Genomic DNA, 13,207 nt, shown 5'->3' on the forward strand with positions numbered 1-13,207 from the left:
GGTTTCCTCCCACACTCCAAAGATGTACAGGTTTGTAGGCTAATTGGCTACAAATCATTGCCAGTGTGTGCGGGATAGTGTAAGTGTGCTAGGATGGCTGGTCGGAGTGGACACGATGGGCCGAAGGGCCTGTTTCCACACTGCATTTCCAAACTACACTAAACTAAACTAGTGAGAACGGGTGATCGACGCTCAGCATGGACTCAGTGGGCTGAAGGGCCTGTTTCCATGCTGTATCTCTAAGGACCTCGTCAATTCACACACTCTTTGAGATATGGGTAAAGGATATTTTTTCATTGGGGTGAGACAGCATCAGCATTGACATGAACCTTCTCCGCCAGATGAAATAAGCACAGATCTGTGTAATCTATATTTGCTCTTCCAAATATGGTTACATTTGATTTTCTGTGAGCACACCAGTTGACAGCAGTGTGAGAGAGTCTCAGTTGGTGTCTCATCCTATAAATAGCGCAGTGCTGGAGCATCAAGCTGAATTTTAATCTTCAGGCTCTGAGGTGGTTTCAACCATAGACCTTTCAAGTTGTTGAGAAATCCAATGCAGGAACAGGTCCACCAGCCCACCGAGTCCTCACCGGCCATCGACCACTCATTTACAATGGCTCGATGATTCTTTAGTGTCATGTGTGCACTGCATAGTGACATTCTCGTTGCTTCGCTCACATATGCACAGTCGCCACATTGTGGTGCCATTTACAAAAAGGAAAGGTCTGGTCCACGAGCTGGATGCACTACATTGCCCCTGACAAAGATAAGCCCCAGCCACTACATGGCCTCCTCTGTGGCCCTTGACTGGCTCGGCTCGTGAACCGACGTCCCTCTCCTCGCCCAACCACCTTGGTGACCCGGAGGCGCCTACTGCAGCCGACTTTGAAGGCGCTGGAGGCAATATTGCAGCACCGGAGACCCGGGTTCGATCCTGACTACTGATGCTGTCTGTACAGAGTTTGCATGTTCTCCCTGTGACCTGCGTGGGCTTTCTCCAAGTTCTTTGGTTTCCTCCCACACTCCAAAGAGTACAGGTTTGTAGGTTATTTGGTTGGCTTGATGTAATTGTAAATTGTCCCTAGTGTGTGTAGGATAGCTTTAGTGCGCGGGGATCACTGGTCAGTGCGGACCCGGTGGGCCAAAGGGCCTGTCTCCGCACTGTATCTCTAAACTAAACTCAACTAAATTATGGAATATACCTTCTGCTTCCACAGATGCTTCTTGACTTGCTTCTGAGTTCTCTCAGGCTTCATACAGACTCGTAGAGTCTTACAGCAAGAAAACAAAGCTCTTTAGACCATCTCGGCTCTGCAGGATGATGCTGGGCAATGGCTGGCATGGACGATGGGCCGAAGGGTCTATTTTCACGCTATATCTTAAGGACTAAGTGAATGCCCACACTCTTTGAGATATGCCGTTGTTGATCCCATTTGCTTGTGTTTGGCTCGTATCCCTATTAAAAAACGTCAACATGTTCTATATTTGGCCCATATCCGTCTAAATCTTGTGTAGAAAGAAATTCCAGATGCTGGATTATAGCGAGGATGGGCACAAAGTGATGGAGTAAGTCAGCGGGTCAGACAGACAAGGGATGGGGTGACATTTCGGATTGGGACCTTCTTTCACCGATGCATGTTCTCCAGGGATGCCGCATGGCCCACTGAGTGACTTCAGCACTTTGTGTCTATCTTCTCTCTAAATCTTCCATATTTTTGTTCCAGATGCCAGCATCAGATGCCAGGTTTGCCCCCTTCCTGCTTCGTGCCTCAGAGTGCACTCTGTATCCCATGGGAATCCAGAGATGCTGCCTGTCCCGCTGAGCTACGCCAGCATTTTGTGTCTCTCTCCACACTAACCCCCCCCCCCCCCCCCACACTGCCGTGGCGCCTCAGCTCATAGACTGCGGCAGTGGAAAGCGACGGGACGCAGACCACGGCCGGGCATTTATTTCCCTTTTAAGGGAGGATACACTGAAGGCGGCGATGCTGGGGCGGGTCGCAGGATGGCGCTGAGCGACGGGTCTATTCTTCCCTCCCTCCCTCCCACCAAGACTGTGAAACAAACCATTAGGCGAGAGCGGAGGGAGGGAGAGGCGGATTGAGGGTGGGAGATCGGCTGCCTGGGCGTTTGGCGGCGAGAATGCAGATGGGTGGCTGAGGCGGAGACTGCAGCGGGACACGGAGGCTGCTACCCGGGCTATGTCCCTGTGATAATGTCGCTTCTTGCGGCGCTGGCACTCAGCCTGCTGAGCTTGTGGAGCTGCGGGCTGCGGGCAGCGCTGGGCAAAGCGCTGGGCGTTCACGGTGAGTGCCCCACGTACAATGAAATGACATGAAATGTAGCGCAGCGCAGCGCACCGGCCCCGGCCCCCCGCCCGTCCTGCCTTCCACGCTGGGCGGCCGCTCTCAGCGCAACCCGAGGGCCAAAAGCAAGTCCCCCTCCCTCCCTCGCACCCGCAACGTGCCTGGGGTTTGAACGCACAATAGGGCTCGTCCCCCTCCTCTGGTCCGGCGGCGGCCACGGTGCGAGCAGCGGCTGGAGAAGTGAACAATGACCACAGGCAGGACAGGGACTAGGCACATCATGTGGGGCCGTGGGAGAGGCGGAGGCGGGGGGAAGTAATACAGCGTCCTTCATTCATTGAAACCAAAGGGGGAAAAGGATACCCTTGATTTTTTGTTTGTTTTTGAAGCTATGTGTGCCTTGGGCGGGGCTGCAGGTCACGGTTTGGCCGAGTTTCACCAGCTGGGATGGGCAGGAACGTGAGAATTTCACCGAGAACCTCAACCCCCTTATTGGTTTTGTCAAAAGGGTGTGTAAGCAGCGGCTCTCTCCGCATTTGTGTGATGGCTTCTCCGTGTGTGTTTGTGTGTGTCTCCGACGTAGCCAACTCCACATCTGAGCATTGGAGCGAATTTTGTAAACAGCAAGTCCTCCTCATTATACATTCTGGGACGAGGAGTGTAGAGGTGGGCAGAACTGCAATGGGGACCCAGGCTAGCAACTAGTTTCCTGCCTTCTCCCCATAACCTCTGACAGCCGTACTAATCACGAATCTGCCAATTGAATATTGCAAACTAAGTTTTAGCATGATCATCGACACTTCTGAAGAAGGGTCTCGACCCGAAACATCACCCATTCTTTCTCCCCAGAGATGCTGCCTGTCCCGCTGAGTTACTCCAGCATTTTGTGTCTTATCTTCGGTTTAAACCAGCATCTGCAGTTCTTTCCTACACGTTCAGCAGGGTCGTGTCTGATTTGACAGTCAATGGTCATTTAATGATTCGATGGGCAGATCAACCGTGATCTGATTCCTTGCATCAAATTGACTCTGTGGCTCAGACTGCTGAACACTCTCAGATACGGTACAACCCGAATAATCAGTGGTCACCTCAGTCTTTAAATAAATCATTTTGCGTCCCTTGCAGTTGATGAAAAATAACAGGTCTCTCTCTAATCTTGGAACTGGTCATTTTGAATTGATTCCAAATATGTTGAGCTATGTCAAGATTAAAAATGGTTCCAGTGGTAGTCATGGTTTTACTTTGCTGATAAAATGCTATAATTAGTTCAGGGGCTGTGTTTGTGTTCATAAGTGATAGGGGCAGAATCAAGATCAAGTCTACTCTGCCATCCAATCATGGCCGATCTATCTTCCCCTCTCAACCCCATTCTCCTGCCTTCTCCCCATAACCCCTGACACCCGCACTAATCAAGAATCTGCCCATTGTGGGCAGAGTGGCCACCTCCCTGCTCCCATGCCGTAAATTTGATTAAAAATCATTTTCCCCAAATCTTAATTTTTGTGAGCTGCCTTCCTCCACTTTTGAAGTAGGGTACTGACCTGAAACATTACCTCTCTATCCATGTCCTCGAGATGCTGCCTGACCCACTGAGTTGCACCAGCACTTTGTGAACAATATCCACAGTTCCTTCTGTCTACAGTCCTCCACTTCCTCTCTTTCCCTCCCAGGTTCCAACACCTGTGTTCACCAATAAAATGACAGTGGGTTTCTTGTCACAGACAAGGCCCTAGGTCCTCTTAAATGAATATATTGTTGGAAATACAGGCAATACAGCTTTCCAGTCCCTCCCTTTCCATCAATTCACCGTGATCTGATTTTGCGCATCAAATTTATTTTGTGATTCAAAATTTAGTTTGTGAACTGTCTTGTCTAGAGATGGGGTAGGATGATCTGAGACACAAAACTGCCCCAGATTCCAGCATCTGCAGTTGCTTGTGTTTACAGGTATATCTCCCCCCCATTATGCAGAGACAACCTGTTTGTGTTATTCCAGGTTGGCTCATTGAGGAAGTAAATAGCAGGGCAAACGAAGAAGAGTTAGTCATAAGGTCACAAGTGATAGGAGCAGAATTAGGCCATTCAGTTCTTCAAATCTACTCTGCCATTCAATCATGGCTGATCCATCTCTCCCTCCTAACCCCATTGGAGTCATAGAGTGATACAGTGTGGAAATAGGCGCTTCGGCCCAACTCGCTCACACTGGCCAACAATGTCCCAGCTACACTAGTCCCACTTGCCTGTGCTTGGTCCATATCCCTCCAAACCTGTCCTATCCATGTACCTGTCTAACTGTTTCTTAAACGATGGGATAGTCCCAGCCTAAACTCCTCTGGCAGCTTGGGTTCCATACACCCACCACCCTTTGTGTGAAAAAGTTACCCCTCGGATTCCTATTAAATCTTTTCCCCTTCACCTTGAACCAATGTCCTCTGGTCCCGCATTCCCCTACTCTGGGCAAAAGACTCTGCCCTATTCCTGATCTATTCCTCTCGTGATTTTGTAAACCTCTATAAGATCTCCCCTCATCCTCCTGCGCTCCATGGAATAGGGACCCAGCCTACTCAACCTCCCCCTATAGCTCACACCCTCTAGTCCTGGCAACATTGTAACTCTTTTCTGAACCCTTTCAAGATTGACAACATCTTTCCAATAACATGGTGCCCAGAACTGAACACAGTATTCTAAATGCGGTCTCACCAACGTCTTATACAACTGCAACATGACCTCCCAACTCCTATACAATACTCTGACTGGTGAAGGCCAAAGTGCCAAAAGCCTTTTTGACCACCTTATCTACCTGCGACTCGGCCTTCAAGGAACCATGCACCTGTACTCCGAGATCCCTCTGCTCTACAACACAACCCTACCATTTACTGTGTAGGTCCTGCCCTTGTTCGACGTCCCAAAATGCAACACCTCCCACTTTTCTGTATTCCTCCGCCCACCTGGCCAATCGATTCGGATCCTGCTGCAATTTTTCACAACCATCTTCACTATCTTGCTAATCTTGCCCTGTATGTTCTCATCCAAATCATTGATGTAGATGACATACAGTAACGGGCCCAGCACCGAACCTTGAGGCACACTACTAGTCACAGGCCTCCAGTCCGAGAGACAATCTTCCACCATCCCCATCTGCTTCCTTCCATGGAGCCAATTTGCTATCCATTCAGCTATCTCTCCTTGGATCCCATTTGATCTAACCTTCCAGAGCAGCCTACCAGTACACTTTTAAAAACATCCCACTTCAATACACTTTTAAAATAACATTCTCCTGCCATTTCCCCATAACCCCTGATACCCATACGAATCAGGAATCTATCTATATCTGCCTTAAAAATATCCATTGACTTGGCCTCCACAGCCTTCTGTGGCAATGAATTCCACAGATTCACTGCCCTCTGACTAAAGAAATTCCTCCTCATCTCCTTCCTAAAGGAAGTCTAATTCTGGGGATATGGCCTCTAGTCCTAGACTCTCCCACCAGTGGAAACAGAATGGGGTTAAGAGGGAGAGATAGATCAGCTATGACTGATTGGCAGAGTAGACTTGATGGGCCGAATGGCCTAATTCTGCTCCTATCACTTATGAACTTATGAAAGCCCTATACAATTGGAAGAAAAGCTTTCTTGCCTTTGTACCCTGACCTACCCCATCCTCCCTCTTGCAATGAAATCCAGCACTCCATTTGTCTTCCTGGTTGTTTACTTTTATCTCTTGACTAACTGTCTTGTTTCTGGTACAAGGACAGCAGATCCTCTCTGCTGAGGATGGAGTGCTTTCCTTTCCTTCCCCCAGCAGAGACCATCCCTGTCTCTGCAGTCAATTTCTGGTCGACTGGCTGTGTTAGGTCGGGAAGCGAACTGTGTTTGTGCTGCTAACGTCAGATTAAAAGTGGCGACAAGATAATATGGTGTGATAGTGTTCCTTTCATTGGATAAATGGAAAAGCACAATGAGTAATATATTTGAAGGCTTGGTTGTGCAGCAATTGATTGGCTTCTGCCAGCATCCTTTCATTGCACCATTTTCCACTTTCTGCTTTTGCTGCCAGCTAGTTATTGGGGGTTCCTGCACCACTGAGTCTCTTTGCAATGCTTTCAACGTAAGCTGGGCTTTTGTTGCAGGGTCACACATTATTTTATAGCTTTGGGGGTCAGAGCAGGCACAGCACAGTGGGGTAATGATGATGGTGGCAGATTGCTAATCAATAGGACTTTAGAATTCAGATCTCAGCAGTTTGAGAGCGAAGATAGACACAAAATCTGGAGTAACTCAACGGTTCAGGCAGCATCTCTGGAGAAAAGGAATAGGGAGGTTTCGGGTCGAGACCCTTCTTCAGACTATTCCTTTTCTCCAGAGATGCTGTCTGACCCGCTGAGTTACTCCAGTTTTTTGTGTCTATCTTCGCTCTCGAACATTTTCAGTGTAAACCGGCATCTGCAGTTCCTCCCTACACAGAGAGCGAGTCTCATCAAATTATTAAATGGGTATTGTGAAATTGTTGGAAGAGGGTGAAAAAATCCAGCTACCTCATGAATCTTTTTTCGAGGGGGTGGGGAAGTGAGTCTGGCCTGTGAGCAACATCAGTACATGCCACCTTGGTTGACCCTGAAACAGCTGTATCAACAGCTAGGTTGCGTTACACCAAGGCGGTACAGCGTAGGCATGCATGTCCGCTTTAGCAACAGCAACTGCAGCCTGGGATCCAGCTTAAGCTATCCTGATCTATGCAGGAATCCATCGAGGTGCAATCCCGAGCGGAAATTACTCCCGTGAATTCCAATTGTACCGACCCTCCGTTATGCCTCAGCTATTTGGAAGCTGAATCTGCAGCTTTTTTTTTATTGAACACTGAGTTCCAAAGGAAAAGCTTTTACTTTTAATATCTAACATCCAAGATATTTATTTTGAGAAAAGATCAGCCTGCTACTAATAGGAAATTGGTTTTAGTTTAGAGATACAGCGCAGAAACAGGCCATTTGGCCCACCAAGTCTGCACCAACCAGCGATCCCCGCACATTAACACTATCCTACACACACTAGAGTCAATTTTACATTTATACCAAGCAAATTAAGCAACAAACCTGTATGTCTTTGTAGTGTGGGAGGAAACCGGAGATCTCGGCGAAAACCCACGCAGGTCACGGGGAGAACGTACAAACTCCATACAGACAGCACCCATAGTCAGGATGAGATGCTGTAAGGCAACATCTCTTTCTGCAGTGCCACCATGCCATCCATGCTTATCTAATATCTAACTTCCAGGACTTTTATCCCGTTTTCTAATAATAGGAAATCTCAACAAAAACAAAATCAATTGATTATATTGTAGTCATGTGGCACAGAAGCAGACCCTTCAGCCCACCATGTTGGTACTGACCCTCAAGTATCTATCCATACTAAACCCACTTGCTGGCACTTAGTCTGTATCTCCTGTACTTTGGCAATCCATCCTCGTTCAGATACTCTTAAATGCCAAATATGAATTTTTGCAGTTAAAGGTAAACTGACCAATTAGTCTTCAAAGCCATTACCAAACTGGGACCTACCTGGTGTGATTCTTATTATGTCCATTCAGGGTCTATTTAAAAAGCAGTTCCCAATTCAGCTGAAGCGCAGCAGGTAGGATCCAATGGATTATGCAAATAAAATAGTAAGATTAAACGAGAACTTACCAGTTCGAAGTTTGATCGTTATTTTATGAGGAGTATGTTGAGGGAATACGTGAAGTACCCCGCCAGGACGCATGCGTGTCATTCTTCAAAGCAGCGGTGTGAAATCACAGATAACTGTAATGACTGAACATAGTAAGATTAGAGAAGAAAATACCAGTTGAGTATATGATCAAGGGTGGGAGCGGAGGGCACGTATTCCCTCAACGTACTCCTCATAAAATAACGATCAAACTTCGAACTGGTAAGTTCTCATTTAATCTTACTATTTTACTTCGGAGTCACGTGAGTGACTACGTGAAGATTTCAAAGCTCTGTGATTTCATGCCGTGGAAACGAGTCCATGCATCACATCTGCCTTAATTGACTGTGGGAGGAATTGTGTTAACATGTTTAAACATGAATCCAACATTGAAATCCATGATAAATTGTTAACAACAAATTATAGCCCCTGTTTATGGGGTGAAATTATATTACAGAACTTAAAATTGGCTCTGCAAAGTTCCAGTTTAACTACTGGTTTGTGGTAGAATAGTTGGAACATTTTCCCCTGATCCATCCTGCTGTCTCGAGGATTTGGTTCATTGGTACATCCAACTCCATAGCTGCCGATGTAGTTGCAGCCCTGGTGGAATACGATTTGAATATGTTAGTATCCACCCCAGCTGTTGTTAAAACCTGTTTCAGCCATCTGGAAATAGTTCGAACCGACACTTTTTTGTGGGTTTGTTTGTGGCTAATTAGTAGTGCCATCTCATAGCCTCAGATGTTTTTGGTGTTTTCCATATAGAACAATAATTGTCTTATTATACAGAGACGATATCTGTAGGGTAATCCCTAAATTCTATTTTGAGGCCTGATGATCTTGTTTCTGGTACAAGATCTTGTTGATCTGATGATCTTGTTTCTTGTTTCTGTTCTGTTTGACTAATTCGTAATATGAAACGTTATATTCCTGTTGAAGAAGTCATAGTCCAGCCTTAACTTATGTACGACTGTACCCTTAGTGCCGTGACCAAAGCCATCAGCATGACTGTTTTGTGTGTCAGTCTTTGCAGGGACAGAGCTGTTGCTGGAGACCAATTCCTTAGCAACGTTAGGGCAATACTCATATCCCATTTAGAGAGTACCTGGTTCTTGGGGGATAGATATTAAAAATTCCTCTCATAAGTTTGGTTACCAGGGGTGAGTCTCAACAGAATGGCGCTCTGATCCTCGCCATAGATATGTTGATAGGGCCCTTCTGGCGCAGTTAATGGCACTGTAACTGAGCCCCTCATCATAATGGTGGCCTGCCAGGAATTCGAGAACAGACGTTATGTTCATCAAACTGTAGGTGATGTTGTTTCTGTGACAATATATCTCCCATTTCCTCATGTATACCAGATATAGTTTTTGGTGGACTGTCTGTGGCCCGCTGAGATAATGTTCAATGTTCGGTCCGCCAGTCCCAGTTGCAGTAGAGGTTTCTTTAGACTCTACAAATTGATAAGTTTGTTGTTTTTGACATGGATGGGTTCCCCTGTTACGGGATGAACCAATAATCTGGTTGTTTCAGGATGGTGATGCATGGTTAAACCCGTGTTGAGTATCACAGGGAACCATGGTTAAGTAGGCCAATCGGCACTACCAATTAACAGACGCTGAGTCTTGTTGTATTTTTCGTAATACCCGACTGATGAAGCAGAAAAGGAGAGAATGCATAGATAAACAATTGCCCCCTCAATGCAGTGAAAAGCATCTGTCCCTGCTGTCCCAGGGTCTGGTTCCCAAGAAACACAGTTTGGTAACTGGTGATTAAGTCTTATTTTATTGAATTTGCGTGACCTGAAGTCTGTTACTGAATTTTGGGTTACCTGGTAGGTAAGTAGCTGATATTCCAATATTTCTCTGGATACACCATTACCAAATTGTATTAGTCAGATTGTCACTCTGTAGTCTAACATGCTGGTGATTTATCCCTGAGCAGTATGACTTTAGGCCATAGAACGTACCCCACATTTCCAGGTAGTTTATGCCCAGTGTCTGTGATAATGATGCCTCCTGTGCCTTTCATCTGCCTCCACAGATGGAGATGGAAATTGGTAGTACCCCAACCAAGCGCACTGGCATCAGTTTGTAGCACCACTAAGGGTTTGCTGATAACGATAGGGTTGGAACAATGCCAATGTTATCCCTCCACCATTTTAATTCCATAAGCTTTGATTGGTGGCTTATTGGTCTGTCGAAATTACCAGTATTAACTTTGAGTGTTTGTATTTTGCCCTTTGTAGATTTTTGGTAATACAAAGGTCCAAATTGTGTGGCTGGAAAGGCAGACACTATATGCCAATTATACTTGCTACCAATCTGATAGACGGTTCACTGATGTCAGTGGGGTTGTTGCAGGCCTCAGTTAAGACTGTAGCCTTGTCTTTTGGTAAAGTCACCGACATGTGAGCTGTCAATAGTGAACCCCAAATAATCCATTATGTTGGTAGGCGTTAGTTTAGATTTAACTGGATGGATGATAACCCCAGTTTTCACCCAATTGTATGGTGGCTGTTACAGCTAGTTAGGCTAACTCCACAATTAGTATGATCATATGATTATGTATTTGGTAGAGCTCTATACTGCCAGAGCTGTCCCATCCAGTTGAATTTTTTTAAATAACGTTTGTGATCTGTCCGTGTAGGCACTGAATAGTAAGCATCTTTTAGGTCGATGCTAGCCATGGAGTAGCCTTTGGAAATCAGTCCTTTAGCAGTTACCAGTTCCCATTTTGTACTGAATATATAGTACAATGTAATCCAGCCAATCGTGTTGAGTTTACCCATTACCCCTTTTGCACAATTCAATGGTATATCCCTGGATACTGCTTAGGATATAAGTGTCTGTAGTTAATTTACACCATGTATCCAAAAGAGTGTAATCTCCCACCAATGTGTGTATTATCCACTCTTCCTATAATTTGTAAGGGACCAGACCCACCTACCTCCATTGTTACCAGTGGAAGTTTGCTTCTTCTGTGTGATCTTCGTGGAGGTTGAGGCGCCGGTGTCTGGGTTTGTTTCTGGGTTGGGGGTTTGCGCATCTTCCAGAAAGGCCGGTCTGGGCTATGGTCTAAAAGACCGCTGTCCTGTATGCCCGGCCTTTGAGCTTTCACCGGCTTCTCTTGTTCTGCTGGTGGGTGCATAAGGGTGCTGTCTTTGGCTGTAGGAGATCCTTAATGTTGTCGCCTTTATGAGCCCCAGGGCTTTCCTAAGTCCTGCTCCGACATGTTTCCAGATGCTATTTCCACGACTGGAACATTCAGGGATGCGCAGTTTCCTGGTCCCAAGTATTTTTGCAGTGGTGTCCATCGTGGTCTGGCTGTATGTATTTGGACACCATGACCAGTAGATTTTGCCTTCCTGCACCCCCTGCACACTTGTAGTTTTGTTCGTCAAAACCCCTCTTCAGGGTCAGCCCAGAATTGACCCCCCAGTATTCCCCTCTGACGAGGGAGATGCACTGTGCAGCCCTACAAGAGGTGCTGCTGTGGGTTTTACATAGTGCCCACAGTGACTAGACTCCATCTCCCGGAGCCTGCCATGTTGGAGCTCGGCTCCATAAGCCGCTCCAACCGGCTCCAGCGCTCACGGTCGCTGGCCACCCAAAGTCGGACTCATCAGTCCTCGACTCTTTTGGTTTTCTTCTTGCCTTCCCGCCCAGACGCAGTGTTTAATCTGGCCGGTGCGGGGGCGAAGTCGGGCACAGCTGTTCCCTTACGGGTGATTCCTGTGCCGCCGGCCGCTGCTGGCGTCCGCAACTCCGCGGTCTTCCCCCGCCAGCTCTGGTCGACTTCTTTGCCATGTGCATGTTTCCCCCCACCTGTAGAACAGTATGGGAACAATAAAGACCACAGTATCACTTGCCTGCAGGTCCAGGCTTAAAACTTGCCGTTAAGGGGGAACGTCTTTAACCCCTCCTCCTGCCGTTTTGACTTGTCAAAGCCAACGGCTCCGTTCTGTATAGTCTCCCGCCCAGCCATGGTGTTTAATCTGGCCGGTGCGGGAGCGAAGTCGGGCACAGCTGTTCCCTTATGGGTGATTCCTGTGCCGCCTGCCGTTGTTTGCACAGCTCTCCATGTTTCCCCACCTGTGAAACAGTATGGGGAGAATAAAGACCGCAGTTTCACTTACCTGCAAGTCCAGGTTTAAACTGTCGCTACGGGGGAACGTCGTTCCACCCCGCCTCCTGCCGTTTCGACTTGTCAAAGTCGACGGCCCCATTCTGAATATTCTCCCGCCCGGCCGTGGTGTTCTGGCCGGCGCATGACCAAATGTCGGCACAGCTGATCCCACTTACGGGGCTTGTGCCTTCAGCTGCTGGCTCCCGCAACTTAGCGGTCCTCCCCAGCCAGCTTCACTCGCATCACTTGTGGACACTATTTTGTCCAGCTTCCCCCCCCGTGTGTAAAAACAGCGCCGGGACAAACACTACCGCAGAGTAAATCACTTACCTGCAGGTCGCGGTTTCAAACTTACCGCTGCGGGGGAACGCTCCACCCCGCCTGTCGTTTCGCAAGCGTGAAAGCGATATATGGCACGCATGCATCCTGGCGGGGTTCTTCACGTAGTCACTCACGTGATTCCGACGTAAAATCATCTGATATGCATGATTTGCATTCAGCTGTTGATACCAAGTGTGAACACTGGGCGACAAAGCCACGGGACGTCTATCCTTGTATAAACAAGCCGTTTGGTGCTTTTGAAATTCAAGTTTTTTAGTTTTACCAATATGGCATGAAACAGGCATACCGAGTCCACACTGACTATCGATCGCCCATTCACACTAGTTTTATATCATCCCACTTTCTCATCCACTCCCGACACACGAGGGGCAATTTTATTTTGAGGCCAATTAGCCTACAAACCTGCACGTCTTTGAGATGTGGGAGGAAACCCATGTGGTCACAGGGAGAACGTGCAAACTCCGCACAGACAGCACCCGAGATCAGGATCGAACTCTGGTCCCTGGTGTTGTGAGGCAGCATCTCTGGCAACTTGGTTGGAGGAGTCAACCTCGTCTCTATTGGTCTCACCATTTCATTTTTAATGGAACCAGAAGACCTATTTAATGAGAATCCAGCCAACACCAGCTTGTACTGAGTAGCTGACACCTGGGAACCATCACCGTACACAACTACTGACTCTGCCATTTCCCCCATTATTCAACACGAACTGCAATGAAAATAATG

General features: G+C 47.3%; 1 protein-coding gene across 1 annotated transcript in view; it reads left to right on the forward strand.

The window, feature by feature from the left end:
• The first annotated feature begins 2,066 nt into the window (after nucleotides 1-2,066).
• The window catches only part of fam171a2 (family with sequence similarity 171 member A2), a 286,830-nt gene continuing 275,689 nt past the window's right edge, over nucleotides 2,067-13,207 (forward strand). The window contains exon 1 of the mRNA XM_033035411.1: nucleotides 2,067-2,309. Within this exon, the coding sequence (XP_032891302.1) occupies nucleotides 2,219-2,309 (91 nt within the window). The 5' untranslated portion in view covers nucleotides 2,067-2,218. The remainder of the gene's footprint in view (nucleotides 2,310-13,207) is intronic.

Source organism: Amblyraja radiata, chromosome 16 (assembly GCF_010909765.2).
Source record: "Amblyraja radiata isolate CabotCenter1 chromosome 16, sAmbRad1.1.pri, whole genome shotgun sequence".
NCBI lineage: Eukaryota > Metazoa > Chordata > Chondrichthyes > Rajiformes > Rajidae > Amblyraja > Amblyraja radiata.